Source organism: Diorhabda carinulata, chromosome 11 (genome assembly GCF_026250575.1).
Source record: "Diorhabda carinulata isolate Delta chromosome 11, icDioCari1.1, whole genome shotgun sequence".
Lineage (NCBI taxonomy): Eukaryota > Metazoa > Arthropoda > Insecta > Coleoptera > Chrysomelidae > Diorhabda > Diorhabda carinulata.
Genome location: NC_079470.1, coordinates 11,985,976 through 12,013,913, shown reverse-complemented (window position 1 = coordinate 12,013,913; position 27,938 = coordinate 11,985,976). Strand labels below are relative to the sequence as shown.

Below are 27,938 nucleotides of genomic sequence, written 5' to 3'. Positions count from 1 at the left end.
GTTTCCACGTGTCGTATATTGAAGAAATCACCGACCTAAAGTCATAATAATAATGTAATTTGTAGTTGCATGAAGATCGATCACAGCAAGCCGATACATACAGTGTTGCCATTAATAAACAAACTGGATCTTTGTAAATCATGTCTAATTATTAAACTCATTGTTCAATTAAAATTAACAGGATTCATATTAATTTTCTTTTCTCGACAGTTTGGCGTTTTATTTTTTATTTCTGGGGTGAAAATTGAGTGAGAAGAGTACGTTTTATAATCAAGAACCTTTTTAAGAATAGGATTCGAAAAAAAATTTATGATTCCCATTTGGTAAACTCTAATTGTGAGGTTAGGTAGACATATTGGAATATTGAATAAGTATAAAATCATTTCAACTCAAATCATAATACATCTTTGAAAGGAATTTTCATTTTCTATATAGATATAGTCAAATTGGGACACACTGTATACATTATGTATGCAATATACATCACAACATAAAATCAAAGAATCCAAACATTCATTATTATATTATTATAAAGAGATTAACGATTTACAGTTTTTCATTCTATATCTCAAAAACAATTTTATCTATAAACAATGCTTCCTTCACATAAAGAAGATACTGAAGAATATCATTATGTACAATACGCTTAAATGTCATACTGAATATGATATTTGCTAAAAAAAACTGTGACTTCTAACCTTAAATATGTTCAGACGCAGTCGAATGTTCTTGCCGACTTTTTATCTTGAGAAATATATTTGCGCATGCGTTGAGTAAAACGTCTTGTTTCTTTGTTAGATCGAAAACTTTTTAGACAACCTTCGTATTATTACTATACTAATATATTCTTCATATTATAGCTATGGCTGTTTCCACATCACTAGATTTTGTTTAAAAGTTTTTAAAAGTATATTTTTTAACTATTTTTTGAAATAGTAACAATGTACTAACAATCTTCGAAATGTTTGCCAAAAATTTAGTTGCAAAATGTAACCTTACTAAAAATAATCACACAAATATTAGCTAAATTATAAATAGTTTTTACGTGAAACATTTACTGGACCTTTCCACTATTTGAGGACGTGTCTACGATGACCTTGATTTGCGGAGAGTTGTTTTTCTCATTGGACACGCCTATAATAGTCCAGTCGCCAGTCTAGTGTTCCCGTGGAATTTTCAAAATCTACCCTGTCTTTTAACCCTATCGGTGAAATCAACTGTTGTTTTAATTTGTTCTTTATATATAGTAATTAGCAATTAAAAAAACGCAACTTTATAAGATACCATTAAAGTAAATGAGGATTCATTTAAAATGAGCATAAGTAAAAAAATACATGTCACTTTTTTCTGGAAAAAAATTACACCCTTGTCATTACCCCCTACTAAAATTAATCGTATTTCATGTGTGACTAACTTTATTCACGTAAATATGTTAAATAGGTATAATTTGGAATGTTAATAATGCTTATTCTAGAAAAAATAATTGATTAAATTTCAAAATTTAATTTTTCTTAAATAATTTAAAAAATCACCGTATGGAAAAATGTTTCAGATATCAATTGAAGGAATATGACTATTCGAGTATTCATTGAAGCTCCTTCAGCTCATTTAAAATTAACGGTGGGACAAAAAAGTGAATTTTTTTATATTTTTGATCATAAGGGTTGAAATGTTTAATTTAATACGAATTAACTTTTATATTATTGCTAATAGTAAACAAAATCGTTGGCACTATTTTTTGATAAATAATTTATATTCTCAAGGGATGATTTATAAGGGATGAAGCGTCTTGGCCAACAATAATTTCTTTCAAATAGTTTCCAATAATTTAAATTTAAAAGACGTAATTTCAATCATTTCAAGATGATATAACATTTTTTGAGCCTATTTTGGATTTTGTTGTTTTCGGGGGATGATTCAAATATAAAGTTTTCACCCCTAAAACATAAAAAGTACGGGGTAAATATTAGAGCTTAAATCGAAAATCTGTATTGTTCTCAATATTCCACGATTTTATAGTTTTTTACTGCAAGTGACTGGACTATAGATAAAAATATTCGTTTCAAAACAAATGAATAATAATTAATTAATTGTAATTAAGACTTAAAAATGCTGCTGTTAATTCATAGCACCCTACTTTTATATTTCCTGTTAATCACATTTTTTACCAAATTCAAATGTATCCAAATCATCTTCTATGGAACATGAAGGTTTGTTTCCATGCAGGGAATAACCCGCTAATGTCAACTGTCATTAAACATTTGTTGACAGGTTAGGAAATAATTATTGTTGACGTGGCGATCATAATTTCGTGATTAAAAAATTGATAATCTACAAATTATATAGAAAAAGAAAATTAGCAGCAATTTTTACATGTTTATATTTTAAGATATGCTATTGCCAATAATGTAGAGACTACAAGGTGTATTCTTACCGAAGACCAATTTTCTGCGCAGTCCCACTTTCCGCCATATTGGCTGTCACCAACTGACTGATTTATATTTATTTACATTGAGTGTATAAATGTCTTCTTGTTCTGTACCTTCATGCAGAAATAACAATAAGAATTGTAGAGGTAAAGATAATAGTTTCCATAGATTTTATTATTATTTAAATCTCCTGGTTAAACGAAAAAAATTATAATATACATTCTTTACATGTCAAAAAGTTTTGCAATCTATTTAAAATTAGAATTCACATTAATATGTTTGTTTTTATTGAAATAACTTTCAACCAAGCCCAATTTACCATATGCAGAATTAATTTTTTCATAGTTTCATTCATAACAATCTTAAAACGAAAAATTTCAAATTCCCGCATTGAATTGATTGGCCAGAAGAACAATATGGCTGATATAACCTCTCATTGGCTGTGGCTATCCGGCTGCGCAAGAACACAACTTGTAGTCTTTATGTCATGATATTACCCCAATTTTTCTACAGAGAAAAACTAGTGGATTTGATGCTGTAGTATTGCCTTCCCTTGTATTCTGGTTTCTAAGTAGAGTATTTTTAAAAAACCAATTAATATGTCTATTAAAAATATTATGTTCGTTGTTCACGCATCAATATGTTTGCATAATTAGCACATATCAGAGATGATAATAACATACGAAACATCACACATTCAATGGTTGATCGTGAAGAAAGTAATTGTTTAGTTTACTACAGTATATGTATAAGAAAATATGTTGAAAGTATATTAAAATTAATATTTAAGTAGTATCATTGAAAAATTTGGGACTTGCTTCCAAGCCATTTCTTTCACACACACACACATACACACACACTTTCAAATTATAATAAACTTAAAATATGGAAAGTATACAATAACTTCAAATAAACACAAAGTTTTTATCGAATACTATCTGTTGGTTAAACAAATCCAACTAATGGTGAGTAATCGTCAGCTTGCATCTTTTCTACACTTTCTGTACCACGTGACTTTGATATTTCTTCCACGCCTATCTCCGATTACTTTTAATAGATGGCGTTCGTAGTGAACACAGTTTTTATCTTCCTTAATGAGTCAACGTACACTTTATTCTGATCTATCAATTGGGTTTCTCAAATTATAATTTTATGACGGTCGTATCTTCGTTTGATAAAAATCATCTTTATTACCTAAATGAAAAATAATTATTCCCTTTACATAACAATTGAAAATGAATATTTATTCTATATGAAATAATGTCACCATTTCGTTGAAACAAAATTTAGTTCAGAATGCTCTTAAAAAGTATATAACAAGCAGAGTTTAAAAAAAAGAAACGGATATTATTGCGCAGTTAATAAATTTGATAAAAACACCATCATTTGTAAACAATTTAATAGATTCTATATTTATTTAACCTACATTTTATTTATAAGTATATACTATCTTTTCGTTTGTCGATTTTAAGTGACAATATAATACAGTGTTTGACAAAATTGCGCGGTGATTTGATCAATATACAGGATTATTAAAAATTTCGGGCGCTCTTAAATTTGAATCGGGAAAAAGTGTCGCTAAAAAATCGAAAATATTGATGTCAGAACAACTTATAGTCCAGTCACAAACTGTAAAAATAGATATTACCTCGTTAGTTGTTCTGACATTATCTATAGATTTGTACAAAAAATTTGGAAATAAGATTTGTGCTTACTGCTTTTTAGGGGTAAAAACTACCCTTTTTTTTTATAAAAACGAATACTACTAGCCCGAATTTGCGATTCGGATACGAACTTCACAAAAAGGTGTCTTGGTCAAAAAAGTATGAATCACAGCACGCTCTCGCGTTTCCCAGGGGACTAAACTACAATCATAAACACCGAAAAACTAATTCACAGTTATAATAATATAATAATAAACACCGTTTCAACCTTTGCTTGATATGAAAGAGAAATTTGTTACTATACCTTCACAATCACTACTTTGCAGTACAATTAAAATCCTTCTCCAACCAAATCGCTTCGATTACTCGACTCAACTGACTCACGTCGCGCCGACGCACTCGTTTTAGATAGTTAAGGAAGATTCTAGTCTAGACTCGAAGCGCGTGGAAGATTCAAGCGTTCTCGATAAAAATAATAGGATATTTCCGCTTGCTGCTAAGAGATGGCGATTTTGTTTTTGTCTCTCGCTTGTTTAGGCACGCGCTGCCCTTGAAATTATTTATAAACATCCGTAGACTTGAGAGTACGAGTATTTAAAACATCCGTAGAGGAATCGAATGAAGACTAAAAGCTCTAAAAAACGTGATTCTTCTTTATGTGACACATTGCGATCGCGGGCCTTATTGATACGGCCCAAGGGCCGAAAACGACCCGCGGGCCGTGACTTTGAGTAAAATAGTAGTAAAAGGCTCAAAAAATGCATTTTCGGTCGAAAACTCAGGTTTAATAGTGAATAGATACAAAAGTATTGATTTCAGAAAATTTCTTGGCAAAAAATTCACAGGAAAATTTTCGTACCATAGTTAAGAAAAATACGTTCTACAATTATTCGTTATATTTTGAAATGAAAAAAATTGAACTTGGCATTAGTAATTATAGAACAATGCAGAAAAACATTTTTAAAATTAACCGGTAAAGTAACTGGAGCGCCATATGTCTAAATTATTTTTGAAAAAAATACATTTTTTCCATAGTATCGAGTTATATGAATTTGTAATTTGCAGTTATCTACATTGTTGGTATGGTGTACGAAGTTGATAAACAATTTATTTTTAGCAAATGCATCAGTATTGCCGAGCACGAAAATGCACACGGGTCATTTCAACGTGCGCGTTGATTGGTTCATAAATGCGCACAGTACCGGCTCGTTACAACTTTTTTATAGCAGTGAAATTCAATATCACTAAACTTAAGTTTTATTACTCATAATTTAATTTAAAGAAATCGTAATTAATACATTTTATCGCACTTATTTGTCCTAACCTCAAACTTGTTTCAATAGTGAAGATGTAAGAATTTTCTAAACCAACTTTAAAATATGACGAAAATAAAAATTTTATTAATAAATTCAAACTAAAAATATCAGTGAAAGATATCTATTTGATATTAACCCTAGAAAAAATCATTAATTTTTGCAAATGAGAAGCTACAAAAAACAGCAGGTTTTTTGGATAAAAATATTTTTATTTCTCGACGTATCTTTTTTGAGCTCTATATTCTCTCATTCCGCCGAATAATTTCTTCAGATATGTAACCAAGAAGTAACCCACGAGTCTAAATCGATCGGTGAGGGAGATAAAGAAACAATTTGTAGCCCAATTCATAGTTTTTTGCCTTACGTTGTCCTGGTTCTTCCATAACATATCATTGGTCGAAGTCATCATATCGTTACGATTCAAATCCCTTCGGGCTTGTAAGAAAGAAATTGTGACTCGTGGCTAAATCGGTAGATAAAGGATAAATAAGGAAACAATGAGGCGTGAGCCATATGAGGAAGCAATTTGTAGCCCAATTCACGTTTATACGTCCCTACACCTCGAGGTCGTCATATCGTTAGTAAGTAAAACCCCTTTCTTCCTAACCCTTCCTAACGTTTTCTCTTCTAATAAATAGGATTTGTCGAGGTCATCATATCGTTGGAGTCGAATCTACTTTCGCCCGGCCGTTTCTTCAGTTTTTCAAACCAAAAATGATAACTTGCGAATTAATGGATCAGTAAAGCAGATGAAGAAGAATTTTCCATGAAAATTACACATGTCTACATCCTTACGTTGCCCTGATCCTTTCAACAAAATAAAATTTCTCGATATAGTCATATCTTTAAAGCCAAATCCGTTTCTTCCCAGTCATTCTTTGGGCTTGTGAAGAAGAAAAAGTGAGTCGGGGATAAATCGATATGTGACACATATGATGTATCAATTCATAGCTCCATTTATGGTTATTTACTATTAAAAACTAGGAATTAGCCATACATACACCGTTGCGTTGGTAGCTTTCCATTAAATAAGATTTTTCGAGATCATTATTTCGTTGGAGTCAAATCTCAATTCCCCCAGCAATTCCTTTAGGTTTTTGGATCAAAAACGATCACTTGGAGCTAAATCGCTAGGTGAGAACTGCGAGGAAGCGATTCATGGCTCCATTTATGGTTTTTTGCTATAGAAACTACACATGCACACATTCTTTATTGTTCTAAGCAAAAGATTTTCCACTTAACTTCATTGTGGTTGTTTTTTGTTATTCACATTCTCAGTAAATCAACAAAATACTCGCCGAAGATATTCAATGATTCCGCGTGTATGCCACAAAACGTTCTCCAGGTTTATATTCTTTGACGTTGAACTCATCAACCAAAATTGGAGCCTCCGTAAGATGACTATGATTCCCAAAATCTCGTAGTTTCAATCTCCGATCTATCAACATCGAAACGTAGTTTAAAGATGCCAAACGGACATCTGGAACGTTTGATACACCACTTGCCAATTGAATTTGATGGTACAGAGTTCCCATACTAGTTATCTATCTTCTAAGTGTCCTTACGCACCTAGGGAAAAAAGAAGGGCGTTCTCTCAATTATTGCACGTTTCAAATGAAGAATCGAGTACCACGGAATCGATTATTTCATTCTCAATTTCACTACTAATAGCTAGTCCTTCCTCTTCCTTCTCAAACATGAACAAATATTGACAAAAATGACATAAAATCAAGACTCGAATGTAATTATACTAATAGTAGGTGTGGTTGAAGTGTCCCTGTAGTGTATTGACAAATTGCCAATAGAACGTTGTCTTCATTGTCATTAGAAACTTTTTCACACCTCGTCTAAAATATTTTTCCTTCTCGTTAACATTTCTATCATAAAACATACAACTTCGACAAACGTTTGATTGTACAGTCACGCTAATTAATGTCTAATTTTTATCATCTCATGAATTTTCAATTTTAGATGCTTGTATAAACGTTTATTGCGTTGATTGGTCTGAAGCCCTCTCCAACTGTATCTCCACCAAACTTTGCGATTGTACATCAAGATAACTAATTTTATTAAAACAATTTCCTGTTTGCCAAATTTTCATTTTTATACTATATCGATGCTCCCGCTGTTTCGAATCCATTTTGTCCTGCATATACCTCCTGAAATGGCGTCACTACTGCCTGTTATCCTTTTTCCGTTCTCTTCTTTTTCCAGCTCGTTTCTGAACTCTGCTATATCGACTATCCAGTCATTTTTGCTTGTCCAACACCTGTAAATGTACGAGTTTTATCCGAAAGGTTTCCGAACGGAAAAAGAAATTTTTTTTTTCAAGAAATGTTACATAATACTTTCCTATTATTTTCATAACGATCCTTTCACTTTTTTCAGAGCAGGTGCGTCTTGACTATTTTTTCGTTTCAGAAGTGCAATAGTGGTGGATCTAGGTTTTATCTATAGAAAATATTAACTCTGTTTGTAAACTCTTTTATAATTCTTCTTCTTTTGGATTGCCCAACAGTAAAACAGAAACTAAGCTTCCAAAATGGCTGAAATTCTAGTTAGAATCTTATTTATACGTGCTGTCATCTACAGATTGCGTTCGGAAACTTTTCATTCAACCCTCGTATGTCGTATTTGATAATATTTATGTTGATAGGAGAATAATTTTCTTTTTAACCTTTCAACTATTAGCTATACAATATTTTAGAGTGAATAATATGATAAATTGTGTATTGTTCAGTAACAAAAAATTTCTAATTCAACTTTCTTGATTAAATTACAATGTTTACATTGTACGTCAATATACAATGTTATATTGCATTCCGAAAACCATCAATTTGTAGTAAACCACAGCAGTTTTATAATTATAGAAGCTTGTTTCAATTATTTTAAATTACGGAAATTTGTTGAAACAAACTAAAAGTACCAGTCTTCAGGATTATGGTAAAATTTATAGATGGAAACTTGTTTGTCCTTATCGACTTTTGTTCAAATTAGATACATAATATATGCTGATGAGTCTGAATAATGTAGAAACCGGATAATAAACTATACAATACAGTGTAAGTAAAAGGTAGCGAGATTATAGGCGCGTGGATGTGAAGCCTGTAATACGGTAAGGGGTATTCAATATTCATTTTATCAAAAGGTAACAATCCGCAGGCTTTGAAGACATTCTTGATAGTTATGGTTCGATACATTGTTTTACCAAAGGAGTGACATCTACTCCATGAAAATTATCATTTTTATGGAAGGTATTTCGGCGAGTGTTCTTAAACCAAAACGATTTCTGTAGCTATATTAGAACCTGAGATATAGATCTTTGAATGTAGAAAAATTGCCAAAAACCTACAAAAATCCATAACTCCACGTTGAATGTCCGCGCCTAGCTCCTCTCCAACTCAACCGATTTAAATGGTCAAAAGCTCAAAAGAAAGAGGCTGTTTCAGCGAGTGTTTTTAAACCAAAACGAACTCTGTAGCTATATTAGAATCTGAGATATAGATCTTTGAATGTAGAAAAATTGCCAAAAACCTACAAAAATCCATAACTCCACATCGAATGTCCGCGCCTAGCTCCACTCAAACTCAACCGATTTAAGTGTTCAAAAACTCAAAAGAAAGAAGGTGTTTCGGCGAGTGTTCTTAAACCAAAACGAACTCTGTAGCTATATTAGAACCTGAGATATAGATCTTTGAATGTAGAAAAATTGCCAAAAACCTACAAAAATCCATAACTCCACGTTGAATGTCCGCGCCTAGCTCCTCTCCAACTCAACCGATTTAAATGGTCAAAAGCTCAAAAGAAAGAGGCTGTTTCAGCGAGTGTTTTTAAACCAAAACGAACTCTGTAGCTATATTAGAACCTGAGATATAGATCTTTGAATGTAGAAAAATTGCCAAAAACCTACAAAAATCCATAACTCCACGTTGAATGTCCGCGCCTAGCTCCTCTCCAACTCAACCGATTTAAATGGTCAAAATCTCAAAAGAAAGAGGCTGTTTCAGCGAGTGTTTTTAAACCAAAACGAAGTCTCTATCTTGAATAGAACCTGAGATATTGAGGATAGAACGTGTGTATGTGAAAAACTCCCATAAGTAATGTACAGGGGGTAATCGCATTTGAGTATAACTTGGTGAAAATTAGATAAAATCCGTTGGTTGATGGCTGATCTGTGCATCAATACCATCAATACCCCAAACGAAGAATTAAGAAGAGAAAAACAAAACCACTCAATTAAATACCGGCTTTGAGGGTAAAAAGGAAGATTATTCAAAATATAATGTCTGTATTTCAATAAACTTGTCGACCTTGATATTGATTAATGCTCCAGGTAGTAAATTCCGAAACTACCTTATAACATGAAACCTGTTTGGGTATTATGTAACTGTTGTTAAGATACTAAGATATGGAAGTGATGAGTGTACATTTTTAATTTGAAATTTGAACTTTAATTTGATTGATACTGTTCTTTTATCAATTTTGGACAAAAAATACTACACGATTTAAAATTAGAAATACACCAATCAAAAATAATTTTCTTTTTAATTATGAATGTTACGAAGGTTGTTTGAAAAATTCCTAACCTCAACTTATAGGTGTCTAGACATAAAATGTATTATAACAAATTCTGATAAAATAGTTTCAAAATAAGATCGTTTCTTTTTACTACTAGGTTAAAAAGAAAATTATTCTCCTACCAACATAAATATTATCACATACCAGGGTTGAATGAAAAGTTTCAGCCCGCAATCTAACAGCACTTATCGATAAGATTCCAACTAATATTTCAGCCATTTTGGAAGCTTAGTATCTGTTTGACTATTGGGCAATCCAAGAGAACAATTGATCTACGTCAAAATGGTTACCGTGGGGTACACAATCGAATTTTCGTATGTGCCCTTATTAGAGAGATTTTTTGTTTTGTATTAATTTTTTGATTTATGGTGTTAATACCAGTTTGAACGCCTTTTTCGGTGGAACTGGTACAACTGAAAGTTGTTTTAGTCGAATTAGTTCATCGAGAGCACAGATTAGGATAGGAGGGTAATTTGGAGGTTCAAAGACGGTCTCTCCAATTCCGGTATTTAGATTGAAATGTTTATTACCGTGAATAAAAAAAGAAAAATTATAAAAAAGTTGCAAACAGAGTAACAAAGAGTTGATATTTTCTCATCAATGCGAACATAGTCGTAATCTCCTAACCTAACCTAATCATTCTTAAATTAAAAAGCTTTTTTGAGAAAAATTCAAAATACGCAATTTTCTAATACGAAAAATACACTAATTCTAAGAAAAAATAATTTTTTCTATCAATTTTTGTTCAATATTCTGTACAATAATGAACATTTTGGAAAATCTCAGATGTTTCTGATGGTTTTTCGTTTTGTCTTAACGATAATAATTTTCAAAAATTCGTATGTTTGGACTCACTTCGGCAGATGAAATTTTCCGTTTTAGTCAGTCTTCCTTTTGAGCACTATACAAAATTTGGGACACTTTGTGTCTATTTAATAATCTGTTTTGTAAAAATAATTTCTCTAAAGTCAAATAATGTTGATGCAAAAAATTCGCGACTTATAAGCCTTTAAAGTTTTTAAAATATACTTTGGAACATTATGAATTTTTAACACAATTTAAAAAACTAATGCTTAAACAAGAATAAATATTTGTACTACTTGAAATAGATTAATAATTATTTTTCATTGACGCTGATCCCTCAAATCCAGGATTCTCCTGGAGGAACTTCCTTAATCCTTTCAAATCCAGAAAGTGCATACCGCGGAAGTATCAAGCAAGACTGGACTACGCTCGTTGGTTAATAATCACGGTATAATTAAAACAAAGAATCGATTTTGTGTTAATGTGTAGGCTGGATTAACGGTGTTTAAAATTTCTCCAAAATGATTTCCCACCCACATTATCTGATATTCCACCAAACATTCGCAGATCCAGAAGGTTCATGCACGATGGAGCCTCTCCCCACTTCCTAAATGATATAAAAAATCATCTTAATAACATTTTTCCTAATAGGTGGATCGGTCCATTTGCATGGCCACCACGTTCCCCTGAATTGAATACAATGGATTCATTTTTTGTGGGGATATCTTAGAAGCTCTTCCAAGTTCTAAGAAATATCCTCCGCAGACTCCGGAGAGTGTAGAAGGGCAAGGTGCCCACTACGAACATTTTATTTGATAAATGGTAGACTAACCAACTAAATTTTTCAGCAGTTCGATTAGAAATGTTCCATTGTGTAAGTATATTCGATAAATTCGTAATTACAATTTATGATAATTTTCTTCAGAATGTTTCTTTAAGGCAAACTGTTGCATATCTCCTAAACCACAAATTTTATCGAGTTAAACAAAGAGTATCGATGGATTTTTTTCCCTATCTTCAAATTATACAGGATGTCCCTGTAAGCAGCTCCTGGCCTTCAAGTAGTAGTCGTATGAGAATTTTTTTTATGTCATTTTTCGCATCTCGGAACACCCTGTATACTACCTAATTGCGGGGTTGTCAATTTTCTATGTCCTACTCTATATAATAAAAAGGTTTACCGTGTACATAATTAATGAATTAAATTGTTTTAAATAAATTATAAATTCTTGTATATATGCAAAAGTAGCATAACGTTAATTGATCAATACTTAAACGTTCATGAGTTTATTAAGTGTACTGCATTATTATAATTAAATATTACTTTGTATTAACCGGTTATTCCAAGGTTAAAGCGAACATAATAGAAAATATCAACCTAACTTGGAAAATGTCAATATTTTCTCATGGAATTATTCTACGGCAGTTTCGAAATAATTTCCATTTAATTTCATTAGGTTAGTAGACTATTCACTGAATACAGGGTGTTTGAAAAAAAAGTTGATCCCGTCTCTAGGATAGATAGAAAACAGAAAAAAATATTTGGGGTTTGCTCAGTAAAAAACAATATCCGTATTCAAAATAAAGGGCGTTGAGAACAAAAATAATACGAATATGTTTTGGTTAGGTTAAGTTAGGTTATGAATATGTTTTTATAACTGACTCTCACAGAGGGCGCTACTAACACGATTCGTACCAAGTTGTATCAAATTTATTAAGCAAAATTTCAAGTGAATTAAAACTCGTTACCGTGTACCGTTTTCGGAATATTTTGATTTGAAAATTATGAAGCAATAACCGATGCTGGTATAAAGTATTGATAAAGTTATCAATTATTATTTTTATTAATAAGTAAGCAATTAAATTTTACGAATTTTACTGAGTTTTTTCATGGAAAACTGTCATTCATTGATAGTTATAACGTTGAATCAATAATAATTACATTTGTGAAACCTTCTTATTTGTTAAATTAGATATTTTTAATCAAAATGTACTCGAAGGTAAACAGTTTACCTTCAGCCTCTGAAAACGATAACTTGGTTACCGAAACGCGCGTTAGACAGTCTAATTGTGAGTGTTGGTGTAAATAGTGTATTCAGTATTTATATCTATCCTAGAGACGGGTTAACACTCTGTATTTATGTTTATTCAAGTATATTTTGAGAAATAATTAACAAATTATATTCGATCTAGCTTTAGTTTTAATAATATTGATAACTATGATAAACCAAACCCGGAAATTGTGGCCTACCATTCAAGAATCGATATAAAAAGGTTATTATCAAATAAACAATTATTAAAGTAACTAATCTCAACCTCAGGTCCAATTTACATAACTAAATATAAAAAAATCTACTAAAATTTAATGTCACGGATACCTCCGTCTTATATAGCCCAGTAAAACCATCTATTTAATGTTTTTCCCCTATTTTTTCCACCACAGTTGTTGCATTTCTCTGAAAAGTTTGTACAATCATCATATAAGCAGCCACAGCACTGCAAGTACTGAAAAAAGTGACACTTAATGACATTTAATACAAGTCGCGGCCATCTTTAAACGAATCCGTCCATTAAATTACAGCAGACCCACTCAAGCACTCACTACCGAATTGATTTCGTAAACGTCGAAGAATTACTGTGTTTTTAATGCTTTCTCACAACAAAAAACGAATGACAGTACGTTCCGCATCGGCGGTCGGCACTTGACGTTCAGTCAAGGTTGTAGCATGCGCATTAAACGTGCGATAGCAACGCCACACTGTTAGGAAGGGCCCAACTAACGCATAATCAAGCCGCGACATTCAAGACATACAGGCGCGCCATCTACAGCTTTTGTTTCGATCATATTTGAATCACCCTCGTATGATTTGATACATTTTAATATTAAATGATAAAACATTAGGTTTTTTATCATTAATTATGAAAATTTATAAGTTAATACACAAAATGGGGGATGAATTTTTCAGTTTAATTTTTTATCTTCTAAATCTATTTTGTAAATATTTGAAAATTCTTGATGAATATTGTAATATGGTAAATTGTTTGTTGCAGTAATAGCAGGGAACAAAGAAATAAGGCCGAAAAACAGAGAAGGGACAGACTGAATTCGTACATAGGAGAATTGGCAAATTTAGTCCCGATGGTTGCGAAAAGTGCGAAACGGTTGGACAAAACCAGTATCCTTCGACTGACGGCGACACACTTGAGAATAAAACAAAGTAAGTAATTTTTAATAAAATAACGAATTTCAAACAATCCCGGTGACGTAAATTAATTAATATTTTAATTCAAAAGGAAATTTTTCATTAAATAATGTTCTTCATACAGAATTTTCGTAAATAACTGCTAATAATAAGATTATATTCATAAAAAAACTCATTTTATATTTATGCTAGAGTTTTATGATTTGTTATGTTACGAGGGTGGTCTGAAAATTTTCCAACCTCAACCTAAAGACATCAGCACTTATCAAAATAGATCGCATAGCCCCACGAATTCTAATCTATGCTTTGAAAGATCCTCACAAAAATTTCAGACATTTTACCGTTTCCTAAACTTGAAGTTTCACTAGCAGAAGAGAAATTTGCATCAGACCAGGACGTATCGCTTACGTAAGAAAGCCCATTGTGAGGAAAAAGACGGCAACTGATATTTGGAAGGGTTAAAATATTAGAGCATCAACTGAAGTTAAAGCAGACTATGTTGAAGAGTTCTGGTTCGATAGAGTACAAGAATTTGAATACCTGGAAGTGACAGTAACAAGTAAATGTGACGAAATAAAAGAATTAAGGCAATAAAACAGCTGGAACTCTAGGAAACCTGTTAAAGTCCAAAGACAGAATGGTTGGACATGAATAAGAAAAAGGCTAAAAACTTTTTGAAGGGGTACGAATAAAGATCAATGGAGAGGAAGAATGGATGCAGAAATTGAAAGGTTATAGGCAGAGATCGACTACTATATATTGTGTCCCACGACGAGTTAAAACTATCTGTATATGGCGAAATATTATAGTAAAATCAGCCGACTTCCAGTTCTTCCGAAAGTCGACTGTAACTTTGTTATTTTAAATAGAACACCCTGTATATTAATACATTTTTGAAATCTACGTAAAATTTTAGTAAACTTTTGTCTGAAAACTTTTTTCGAAAAATGCATACTTTTCGAGTTATTAATTTTTTTGTAAAAAAATTGATCCTTGGAGACCCTTATAAATTATTTTTTTACGAGGATACCCTTAAGGATATGAAAATTGTTTCTGTTCGGTTGTTTTTAGCAAGATCAGACGTATTTGTATCTATGTTGAAAAATTTTTCATTTCATACAGGGTGTGTATAAAAAGTGTTCGAAGTTGAACTTCATAAATATCAAATATTTTTTTTAAATATAACAAACCTATTTTAATGCATTCAGGGGTAAAAAATTAATGCATCCACCATGAATGCATTAAAATAGAAAAAACCGGGTGGTTCTATGTAAAAAATGAAGAAATTTGATATTTATGAAGTTAAACTTTGAACACTTTTTATACGCACCTTGTATGAAATGAAAAAAATTTTCAACTTAGATTCAAATACGTCTGACATTGCTAAAAGCAACCGAACAGAAACCATTTTCATATCCTTAAGGGTATTCTCGTAAAAAAATAATTTATAAGGGTCAATTTTTTTACAAAAAAATTAATAACTCAAAAAGTATGCATTTTTCGAAAAAAGTTTTTAGACAAAACTATACTAAAATTTTACGTAAATTTCAAAAATGTATTAATATACAGGGTGTTCTATTTAAAATAACAAAGTTACAGTCGACTTCCGGTAGAACCGGAAGTCGGCCATCTTTGAAAATTCTCTAGTTAAAAAGATCGTATCCGAAAACCCAAACGTAGAAATTTTCATGATTCTACTACAAGTATTTTGTCATATACAGATAGTTTTATTTCGTCGTGGGACATCCTGTATAGTAAAGACAAAAAGGGGCATATAGACATAATGAAAGAAAATAAGTGGATGAAGAGTGTCTAAATGCATGTAAGGAAGACTTACAGAAGTTAGGGATGCAATGCAACCGTAATCAAAGGAATTTGAGAAAAGATGTTTCAAATATGTTTTGTTTCTTTGTTAGATTGGAAACTATTCAGACACCTCTCGTAATTATAGTTTCCGGCGAATCTGTAAAACAAACTGACTATATCTAAACTGTATTTTTTAGTGTTAAATAATAGCAAAGTAGTCCCCAACATGACTTTCCCAAAAGAAGTGGATCAAATCCTTTTAGAACAACTTATCTATGAGCAGATGGGTGGTTTCCTTCTCATCATGTTGTCGACCGGGAAAATTGTTTTTATTTCCAATACAGTGGAAAACCTTCTCGGTCATTTACAGGTATCTATACATTGTATTTCGTATTATATTTACAAGGACAAAACAGTAGATCAATGAATAAAATTTTAACTGTCCAACCAGGGCCGGTGTGAGGCCAAATGCCAAACTTTTACGCCCCTCTTAATAAGAGTTATGAATTAAAACATATTGTATCCGATTTTGTGGAATTTTGTAATTAGCAAACTTCTGACTCATTTATTTAGTTTATTAATTGCTTTGACCGATACACAGACACAGTTGTGAGTATTCGACTGTAACTATTAATTATTCAATTGTCAAAATATTAAAAAGGAGTATTTGAAACGTATATTTATTGTTCGCCCTATTTCCCAATTTCCATGTACATGATATTTCAATTTTTGTAAGGTAGTTATTATTTTCGCCGCCCCCAAAACATACCCTAAGAAGAAATGCAAACTTAGTTGTTATTCAACGGAAATAATATGGCGGGTTTTCGATGCCAGTGCCCTCGATGGTACGTGAGAGAACTAATCTATTTTCGCGGTTCATTTAAATTTACAACGTATGATTAATTTCCTCCCACTTCTGATTGCGAACGAATAAACAATAAACTGTCGTCACCACTTTAGGTGGTTGAAAAAAAAACATTTGACTGCAGGATGAAATTGTGACGTAATTAAATATTTCTACTAATATTTTATATTTTAACTTATTTTGAAAAAAAAAACATTTACTTCAAAGTAAATAAGTCCAACACGCTTTATTTTCATAATCCCAGAGGATAAAACTGGCATGACAAATGTTTTCGTCAAGTTTAGAGCTTTTAAAAACGCTTGCCGACAATTTTGTTTGATCTACCATAGGCGTAGATACCTCATTTTATAAATTTATTACTTTAAGTACTTTTAAAAATTACAAAACGTAAATAGACGAGTAAAATGTACCTGCATGTAAGGGAGTTTGGTTTAAACAGGGTACCAGACGTTAACTGATCCCTCTTTGTACCCCATTCGTCTATTAGAACTTCGGTAGTTTTTTATCTGACCCAATGACGCAATGTTTCTAAACTGGTATAATTGTATTCTGGATAATTTGCTACCTTATGCTGTATTACTTTTAATTTCGCAACCGTATTCTCCTTAAATAAACTATAAATTGTCCTACGTATAAAATCTTGAGTAGCTTTGTCAACTGATTACAGTTTTTTCTTTTCCCTTTTTAAACATTCAAATATATTTAAAATAACTTGCTGTGTTTTTATATCTAAATCTTTATTATTAAATTCATACCTGTCTTTATTCTCACAATTTCATTGTCTTCATTCGCCCATTGTTCTAAAGAACGTCATATTTCTATTTATTTAAAGAAATTTATCAATTAAATGAATCTCACCAAGCCACGACACTGTTTATCCCAGACTGTCAGGTATATTCCGAAGAAATTGTGTACATACGCCTTCCGACAGCTACGGCTAATAGAAATGCATTTATTTACATATATTTACGTTTCGATGTTTTCATTGGTGAAAAGTGAAGCTGATGATTATATTTATAGATCGTACTTATCACGGAAATTAATTTAAACCAGTGTATTTTATTCTAAAGTTTATGAATCAGTTTTACAGCTGCTTTTGTGACAAAAATATCCGTCATACATATTTTAAAAACATAATAGTGATAATTTTATCCTTATCACGTAGTAACTTTGTTTTTAATTTGTTCCTATTTTTGTCTACTTAGTATAGTTCTTCCAATATCAATTGCAGAAGACTGTTATGCGAGGAACAATCAATATTAACAATAAATACGCACTCGTACCAAATTAAGGAATGACAAATAATGTTTACTCCCCGTATAAAATATAATAAACATCTAACAAACCATCAGTCCACGTGGACTTATCATCTCCACTGTTTACTATTGGTCGAAGTTGTATGTACACAATTTCTTCGAAATATTCCTACCAGAGACAGTCTGCGATAAGCAGTGGCGTGGCTTCGTGAGATTTATTTAATTAATAAATTAATAAATTTCTTTAAATAAATAGAAATAATAAAGATTTATATATAAAAACACAGCAAGTTATTTCAAATATATTCGAAAGTTTCAAAAAGGAAAATATTCGGCAATCTGATAATGTAATTATTGACAGAACCGAAAAATATGTAAAGAAAAGCTGTAATCAAATGACAAAGCTATTCAAGATTTTATACGTAGGAAAGTTTTATCAATATGTGGTTTTAAATACAAAAAAACTGATTAAACGGATGGCAATAACTGAATCGTCAAGGATAGTTCAATGGCGACAATATTATTTGGGTCAGATAAAACACTACCGAAGATCTAATAGACGAATGGGGTAAAAAAAGGGATCAGCTCACGTCTGGTACCCTGTTTAAACCAAACTCCCTTTTAAAAATAATAAATTTATAAAATGCGGTATCTACGCCTATGGTAGATCAAACAAAATTGTCGGCAAGGGTTTTTATAATCTGCAATAGATATTGGAAGAATTATATTTCTTACCCGACAAATTTAAATTGTATTTGGATATTTTAATTCTTTAAATACCATAAGTCTCTTATCTCATTTTAATGATACACCCCGCTGTTAGCTTCCTACCCGCTTATATAAATTAACAGTACTGCACTCTAGCCTCAATATAAAAATTTTTTAAATCCGTGTTACATATCAGAATTCAGCAAAATCTACTTTTTTTTAGACGGATCTTATGGGTCAATCTCTGTTCAACATAACCGCCCCCGAGGACCACGATCGTTTAAAGATGTTTCTCCAATGCGAAGGAGACATTGAGCACGATTGGAGAAAATATTTTACTATTAGACTGAAAAGGGCAGGACCGAGGTCCGAGTCGCCCGTATACGAACAAGTAAAGATGATGGGCATGCACAGACAAGGAAATAATCAAAATAGTATAATGTCCAGTAATAGTAGTACGGCTAGCAGTAGTAGTTCATCTAGTAACGCAAATCCCGATGATGTAAATATTTTATCCTATAACGAAGATTCTATCAATTTGATTTTCTACTTTTTTTCAGATTTTGATTTTTTTCGTAAAAGTATGTCGACCGGAACCGTTCATCGAAAGACTAATGGAGGCTTCTAAAGAAGAGTACGTCACAAGGCATTTGATAGACGGTAGGATAATTGGATGCGATCAAAGAATTTCAATAATCGCTGGATATATGACCGAAGAAGTTATGTGTCATTCTGCTTTTTTGTATATGCATAAAGAAGATGTGCGCTGGGTGATGATCGCTTTACGTCAAAGTAAGTCTCAATACGCGTCAAATAAAATGAAAATATTCTAAAGATTAAACCAATTTCTAAATTACAGCTCTACGTCTCTGGTATATTTCAATCTATATCCATAGAAACCCTTTAAAGTGAAACTGATGATCCCCTACTTTGGATTAGACGTCAGCAAGTTCTTATGTTGCCTCTGTATCATATAACTTCTTCAGTATTATCTACCCTCTATTTATATCTACCACTAATTAATCTAACAAAAAACCCAGTCCATTTATTTTATCGAAGCTCCTCGACGGTATAGGTCTTTCACAAACAAGCCCTCTGTCCACCATGGATTATTAACATCTCTAAATTCAATACATTCCTATGATGAAGAACTCAACATCTACAAAGAAATCAAAAGATAGAACGTCACAAATTCCAATGAAAACATCCCTAATCTAACTATTTAAGCCATTACACAAGCCATAAACTCCCCCAGCTCTCCTTATAAGCTGGTTGCAATATGTACAAACTCACTCGCTTCAATTTCACTTCTACCAACCTCTAATGTCTTAAAAAATAACAGTTACTGTCATTTGGTTACCTTCCCACATTGGCATTGTAGATAACAAACTGGCAGACCACCAGGCAAAAAGTTTTTCAACTCATCACCGACAATATAACTAAAATCTCACTTTTAAAGAAATGTGGAAGCAAAACTTCAATACCATTGATACTTTCTTAGATTATATACAATACCCTGAATCAAACAACTTTGCACTTATCTCAAGACAAGACTTAACTATTGTAAGAAGGATAAGAATCGGTCACTGAAGACTCACCTATGAATATTTAATGTCTCCTACCCCAAAACATATTTGTACAAGCTGTAGCTCCGATTTAATGAAGAAGTCTTGAGGAAATGTATCCTCAAAAGGTTACAGTACAAGCTTAATAGCAAAGACATTCCTAAGATAGTCAAAAGACCTCTTCTTGTATCTGTAGAATTCTAATAAAAATTGGCAAACCCACCGAATTTTAAATATTCAGTGGAATAATCCATGCGACAGAAAAAAAGTTATAATTTACTGAACAATTAAGAAAAAAGTCCAAAATTTTATTTACATATTTTTTTGTTTATACTTATATGATAATCCTTTATGCATTTTTTTATTTTATTCTTAGTGTATGATAGAGGAGAGATGCGAGGATCATCATGTTACAGACTGCAGTCCCGTAATGGACAATTCATATTTTTAAGAACCAACGGATTCTTGGAAATAGACGACCAAGGAATAGTGGAAAGTTTTATTTGCGTAAACACGTTAATATCTGAAGTAGAAGGTTTACAATTGATCGATGATATGAAGAAGAGATATTCAGCAATTTGCTCACTAGAAGTAAGTATTTCAATTTGATGGTAACTACCGAAAACATACCTAATGAAAATTTTAATTGTATAATTATTGATTTTTTTTTAGAGTTTAACTCCTCCTCCAAGCAACGACTCTATTGAAGACGAAGTGGAGGATCCCTTACAATTGGAACAAGCGGTAGCGCATCTGATGTCAAATTTGGCTACTCCCGCTTCTACAGAGGACGTACAAACTGGTACTTCAAGCCCTTTAATAACCACAGGTAAGTTCCTTTAACTATTTTTTTCATTGCTTATTTTTTATTTGTAATTTTTTTGTTTTCGCAGAGAAACAAGACTGTACTGTAATACCAACGACTGAGTATTCTGCTGCTGCTATGCACAAATACCAAATGAAAAGGCCCAAAAGGTCGCCCAGTGATGACAAAAACTGGGATCTCTATGGGTGCAAAAGGCAGAAAGCTGCCGGTGGAAGGATAAGGGCGAACCAGTCATATACCGTTACAACTGTAAAGAAAGAAATTAAGGTAACTACTGATTTTCATATATAATTCAAGAATGGATAAATTCTTATTTCTTTTATTGAAAATTCCACATTTTTCTCGTATCGTTGTGTTATAATATTTTCATTGCCTATTGAATCATCCCCAACCATCATCTTTTATTCATTGTCTTATTCTTGTAGTTTCTAACATCTAGTCTAGTCTACAAGGTCAAATTGGCGTTAATTCTACTTACTATTATCAAAATTTATCTGGAATTCTGCCTGAAAAGTGAATTCATCCATAAAAAATTCAGATCATTATTCATAAAAAGTTAAGTAGCCCATGAAAGAATTCAGATCATTGTACCTAAAAAGTTGAGTAACCTATAAAAAAATGAGATCAAGATATTCAGATCATTGTGCCTAAAAAGTTGAATAACCCATAAAAAATTCAGATCATCGTGCCTTAAAAGTTGATTAACCCATCAAAAAATTCAGATAATTGTGCCTGAAGAGTTAACTAAACCATAAAAAATTGAGATCATTGTGCCTCAAAAGTTAATTGACCCATAAAAAAATTGAGATCATTGTGCCTAAAAAGTTAATTGACCTATAAAAAATTTCAAAAGTTATAAACAATTAACCACGTCAAATAATAGGAATTGGTTTTTTGCTTATAGCTCATAAAGTTAAATATTTTAGAATTTAAAAAAAAAAGATCCTTAAAGGTGAAACTTTATCTTATTTTATTTAAAAAACACGCTCTTATTTCTGGAACAGTGCATCAATTAAAAAAATTGTTCTATGGTACATGATACATAATGATACACTTTTTCTGCACAAAAATAAACGGGCAAAGTTCCAGGTCCCATTGGAGGGACACAATCAAGTGTTACAATTAAATACATGTACTATATGGTATCTAGGTTGTTGCTTCCATTGAAACATCCGCCCAAACCATTCTGGAACCTCCTGCAAAACGTTTCCTTTTATGCAACTTTGCGCGAATCTTTCTCCAGGTCTTCAGTAGACCCTGTCTTGGGCTGGGGTTAATTTGAAGCCAGTAGATGATCTTTTTGGCTCAAGGTTAGCTTCTTTAAATTTTCTTATGACTGTCCAGACACTTAAAGCTACTCCTTGTGTTTTTGTGAGCTCTTGTTGAACTTGAACACCAGTGTGGGTCCAATTTTGTCTTCTGGAACCGCGTCTTTGATGAAAGTTACCAGTCTCTGGGTAACTAAGGTAAACTCTAGAAACAGCAGACTGACTCATGTTCAGAGGACTGACTATCACTTGTTGTGTTCATTTTTGGGTAGAATTCTTGGTTTGTTGTTAAATTAGGGTCAGTTACCTCTAATTACCACTATTGTAAACAAGCATAAAAAGGGTGGATTCCGATCATAACACATTGTTGGTGTCACCTGAGTCGATTTTTTGCTCATGATCCTTAATAAAAGAACATAATGAACTGATAAGTGATTTTTTTTCTCAGAAAGATCCGGAAACACCTTTATATCAACATGACCAGTTTCTAAGCCATAATTTATAGAAGAAATCGTATGAAAAAGCAAAATTAGATCCTAGAATTGGAAGACTGACCGACTAGGGCCATACTTAAGGAACATACACTCGTCTGCGTACAAAAACTTAATTGCGGGAAGTGTAATATTTATAATATACATGTTCCATTCCTTTGGATAGATTCTAGAAAAAAAAAATACTTGTTTTCTTTAAAAAAAAATGAAAAACGTGCGGTAGTTTTTTTTTAAACCAATACTGGCTTTTAGTTTCTGATAAAATAAGACGTTCTATTGAAAATAATTTTTATTCTAAGATGTTTTGCAATGTTATTCATTTTTTCATTTTCTAGGGTCAATCCGAGGAATAGATATTGTCAAACTGAACGAAAAAGAAACGTTTAAGAAAATGTAAAAACAATGTTTTATTTTATAAATATATTAGGGCGTAATACAACTTGTACAGATTTTTTTAATATTCTCGTAATATATATTAATTATTATAGGAATTAATTATAGTAAAACTGTGATGAAGACTTTATTCATGTTAATTTTAGGATTAATGTCTGTTTTTTTTTTGTATAAAAATATTCGAAGATATCATAGGTACAAAAAATGACTTTGGGATTCAAGTACTCTCGTCAAAGATCGACAATTTTCTAAATCAGTAGATCACTAAAATAAATAAAAAAAAATTTATTCCGTACTAAATGTACGGTACCGATAAGTTTTACCCCTCTACACTAAACACCGAGGTAAACAGTTTAACTTCAGTCTCTGAAGACGATAACTTGATTATCGAAACGCGCGTCAACGCGTAAAAGGTGTGTCAGTATGAATCCAACTCAACCGTCAATTTTTATTTTCAAAGAGGTGTTTTATAACGTACCAACTATTGTCACCCATTTTACCCCATCCCCTTGACTGCTACACCATCAGATTTTTCAAATAGCAAGAAGGGTCGTGCGATTCTGCCGCCCCATCCTTCTCGCACCGTTCTTGCGAAAATCCTACGTTCCCAGCAGTTCAAAATCCGCTCACTTGTCGTTATAGTCCATGTCTCGCATCCCTATGTGACTACGGGACGAATTATTGCCTTGTAAATTGTGAGCATTGACTTTCGTGAGAATCCTGAAGCATTTCCTTCATTTATCAAAGACCCAAGATATTTGAATTGGTGGTACGATGTTCTTTGATTTGGAACGCGGTTTGGGAGGTCGGTGTTCTCCTTGAGGTTCTCATGGTTTTCTGTTTTTTGATTTTGAGTCCTGTTACTTCACCTACTCGCTTGAACTCCAAATGGTTCGTGCCATGATGTCAACATCATCCGCATAGGCGCAAATAGTTCCAATTGGATTCCTTCGGAAGCTCCTTGCGACACCTTCCAGTGAGAAATTGAACAGTGTTGTCGCTAGTGGGACTCCCCGATATCTTCACTCTGCCAGAAGCGTTCCTCATTGTCATTCTAACCATGCGCACCAGTTAGGTGTTGTTCATTCTGAGGAAAGTACATAACATATTCCCTCTAGAATTGGAAAATATTTATTTTAGAATCTTACATCCTATACAAACACCATCTTTTTACCATACAAGCATTTATGGTCCAGAAAAAATTGAACCACCACTTTTGTTTACCTTATTCCAATCCTATATGTAGGTATAACTTTGTCAATCAAATCGATTCCTCCCATATGTACTATAGGCATTGAATGGAGTTTTTTTTTGGGGCCCCACAACTTTATTTACATTTTATGGTTTATGGTACTCGGAAAAACATTTCGGGTTGAGTCTCTTTTTGGAATACCTATTCTCCTATTCGTGGATTATGGGGCCCTGAACACAATTTATCGAAACGACATTATTGTCATTTCATCGGACCATATTAAATTTCCCATTGGAAATCATTCGACATTTACCCCAAATATCTCAAGGAAATGAAAAGTTATATCCTGTGAAGATAGTTCTTTATAATTTATTTTATTTCCACGTAATGTCCCTTTTCCTACAGGACTTTTTTGTTAAATTTGTTCGAGTTATAATCACATTATATCAAAAATATAAATTTTTTTCACATTGATCTTTGTAAAATTCAGTTTTTCTTGACAAGAAGCAACTTTCGTTTCTTGACATGATTTTTTTTCCAATTCCATGCTTTGACCATATCAAAATAAAGGATTCATGAATATGAAAATAATAGCTCTGTTAGAAAGAAAATAATTTTTTTTCCACAATGAAGTTAAGAAGGTAACTAACTGTCTAAACAGTTAAAACCACATGTTTATATTTTACCTTCACACTTTTGACATTGAAAGTTTATGAAAAAACTGAAAATTTATTCCCAGAAAATTCTGAATTGTCATGCAACTTTAGTTGCAATTGGTTACTAATAGGTTAAGTGTCTACTGAAAAACTTTTTATTTAAAGAAGTTTCCTGAAAAATCGAAACTTCACATGAAAAACTGTATTTTTAGCTGAAAATGTTTGTCAATTTTCATATAGGGATTGCTATAATCATTGTATAAATAATAGGATCCTATTCTTTATACAATGCGATAATCAACTTGGATCATTAAATTGTTGATCTTATAAATCATTTTTCAATATACCGAATCGATTCCTTCCAGTTTGTTACTTTTATATTGCATAACTGCCAGACATTTTGATAAAATCTTTTTTTTTTCCTCGAAATTTATACGTAAAATAATTAATACTAAATCAATAAAATTATAAATGACCAACTAAATTACCAGATTTAAAATTAATCGATTTTTATATTGGATAAAATTTATTATATGACTGTATAGTCCAAAAGAACTGATTGTAAATTAAGTCAACACCGGTAACAAATTAAGATTAATACATCAGGGTACAATTACCAGCATAAGGCATTTTTCTCATCACATTTTTTAACCATTTCAATAATCGTAAAACAGTAGCAGAAAAAATGTAAATTGAAAGAGTTACTGTTTCGCAAATAAAACATTTGATATTTTAAAACATGAGTTGCTCAAATTATAATTGAAAATATGTATAGAAAGACTGAAATTTATACAAAAAAAATTAAAATATATTAAAAAAAAACGATTCTGATATGTAATTAGAATATTTTGTTAATTCAAAGTATCATGATTATGAAGGTTGTAAAGTCTGATGCTTTATTCTGGAAAAAACGATTCTAGAATTTAATTTTTCATAATATATTGAATTCGGAAGAAATTTTTTCCAGTAAACCATTTATTTCGAATAATCCCTTACCACATTCAACCAAAACTGAGTATTGTAACATGCCAATAGGTTTGTTATGGTTTTCGTATTTTGTTAATTACTGTGGTTCACATCTTTCATTTAGTCGCTTCCAAGATAAATTAATTTGTCAATTTCCTCATTTGAGTGATATTAAAGTTACAAAATTTCATTTTTAGATTGTTTTCCTCTACTATTATAGCGATATGCAGTAACTATCAGGTCCAGCTTGAAAATCATCAAACTACCCAGTGATGTAGTACTGAAATTAACTGTACCGAAGCTGTGAATAGTGACGCCACTGCGACTACCGCTATCACTGTAATACCACTGTTAGACTGTTATAGAAACTGCAACAATCAACCCTTCTTCAGATAAATTATGTCGCCTCCAGTATAAATCTTCATACAATATACAACTTTTAACTCCGCCTTTTTATAATATTTTTTCAAAATTTCGATTTGTTATAAAAATTTATATATAATAGGGTACCATGTATACTGTGACCCAAAGGATTTATTATGCCCCCGTTTCTTGTTGCGGTACTGGGGATCTCACTGTTTACAGCTAATCTATTAATCCCACTCCTCTTAAAAAGTTCTGGAGTTCTGGAGCGCAGAATCTACACGCTGCATTATCTGCTAAATTTAGCGTCTTTAGGCATCCTTTGAGGCGACATTGCCCCAATAGGACTCTTTTCAATATTTGTAGATAGTTTTTACTGATAAATTCAGCAAATTTTCTTTGGTTATAGTTTCCCAGGAGTGCCTTTGCCTGTCTCAACCCCTGTAGGTTAGTTATCCCAATAATTGGTTTTGCTCCTATCTACTTCCTTTTCAATTGCTTGTTACCAATTTCCAAGTACTAGCATATGAGATCAATAACATAAAAAAGAAAAAAAGTAGAATTAAAATGGATGTGGTTTGCTACAGCTAATTCTTCAGATCAAAATGTACGGTCATTCAGGACGAACTTCAACCACGGCATAATTTATCAAATTGGCTTCCTAGAAGGTAATGTAAAAGAATCTTAAAATGAAATTTCACTATTTAAACAACACTCAAATGGAAATAGAATACTAATTAATTTATTTTTTTATTGACTATATTTTTTTATTTAGAAAAGGTTAAATAAATGTTATTTGTAATGTGAACAACAAATAAATTATAATTTTATAATTTATAAACTAGGAGTACTTGAATACCGTTTTATAAATATTACCTGTAATACTTATCGTTGTACATTATTAATGTTTTAAACGGTTTTTATGTTATATATCTGTTTAGAGCAGCAACAATGTACTCAATAAATTGAATATGTACAATTTTTAACTATTAGTAGGACCATAAGCATGAAGAAAAAGCCCCCACAACTTCCCATATTTATTTATAATTGCAAACACTTTGTTAACGACACTAAGAACTACAAACAAAATAACTTACAAATTAGGCTTCTAGTTGAGCATGAGGTTTCTTAAATGTCACTATTTTGTGAATATTAACAATCATTTCAATATATAGTTTGTTATCGCTTAAAAAGTGTTTGTAAGGGAAGTTTATATAATAAAAAACATCCCTAATATTGAAGGTATATTCTTGAATAGTTTCATTAGCATCAAATTAAGGGGAATTTCTGTCGAGTCTAATACGAAAGGTCTCTGTACTATGAAAGTAAGAATTGAAAGGATTTTGGGGGTAGTTGATATTTTGTAATTTTATTTTTTATTAATTGTACAAAACGAGAAAGGATGTGATTACCCGCAAAATACTATTAATAATTTTATATTTGTTTGCCACCATACAATTTTAATTCAAAAATATATTAATTACAACTTGGATAAGTATTTTAATTTCAATTACCAAAAATGGTTTATCTAACAAGATGTAAGTAAGAGGGTTGCTATTTATATTGCAAAGGGAACAGGTTATTATAAA

At 31.8% G+C, this 27,938-nt stretch overlaps 1 protein-coding gene across 2 annotated transcripts in view; it reads left to right on the top strand.

Moving 5' to 3' along the window:
• The window catches only part of LOC130899583 (protein cycle-like), an 80,715-nt gene extending 52,871 nt beyond the window's left edge, over positions 1 to 27,844 (top strand). For both annotated transcript variants that reach the window (XM_057809623.1, XM_057809622.1), the window contains 8 exons: positions 13,843 to 14,009; positions 15,998 to 16,170; positions 18,853 to 19,131; positions 19,190 to 19,421; positions 20,571 to 20,785; positions 20,867 to 21,023; positions 21,088 to 21,287; positions 22,737 to 27,844. In XM_057809623.1, coding sequence (XP_057665606.1) covers positions 13,843 to 14,009; positions 15,998 to 16,170; positions 18,853 to 19,131; positions 19,190 to 19,421; positions 20,571 to 20,785; positions 20,867 to 21,023; positions 21,088 to 21,287; positions 22,737 to 22,793 — 1,480 coding nt within the window. In that variant the 3' untranslated portion in view covers positions 22,794 to 27,844. The remainder of the gene's footprint in view (positions 1 to 13,842; positions 14,010 to 15,997; positions 16,171 to 18,852; positions 19,132 to 19,189; positions 19,422 to 20,570; positions 20,786 to 20,866; positions 21,024 to 21,087; positions 21,288 to 22,736) is intronic.
• Positions 27,845 to 27,938: the final 94 nt, after the last annotated feature.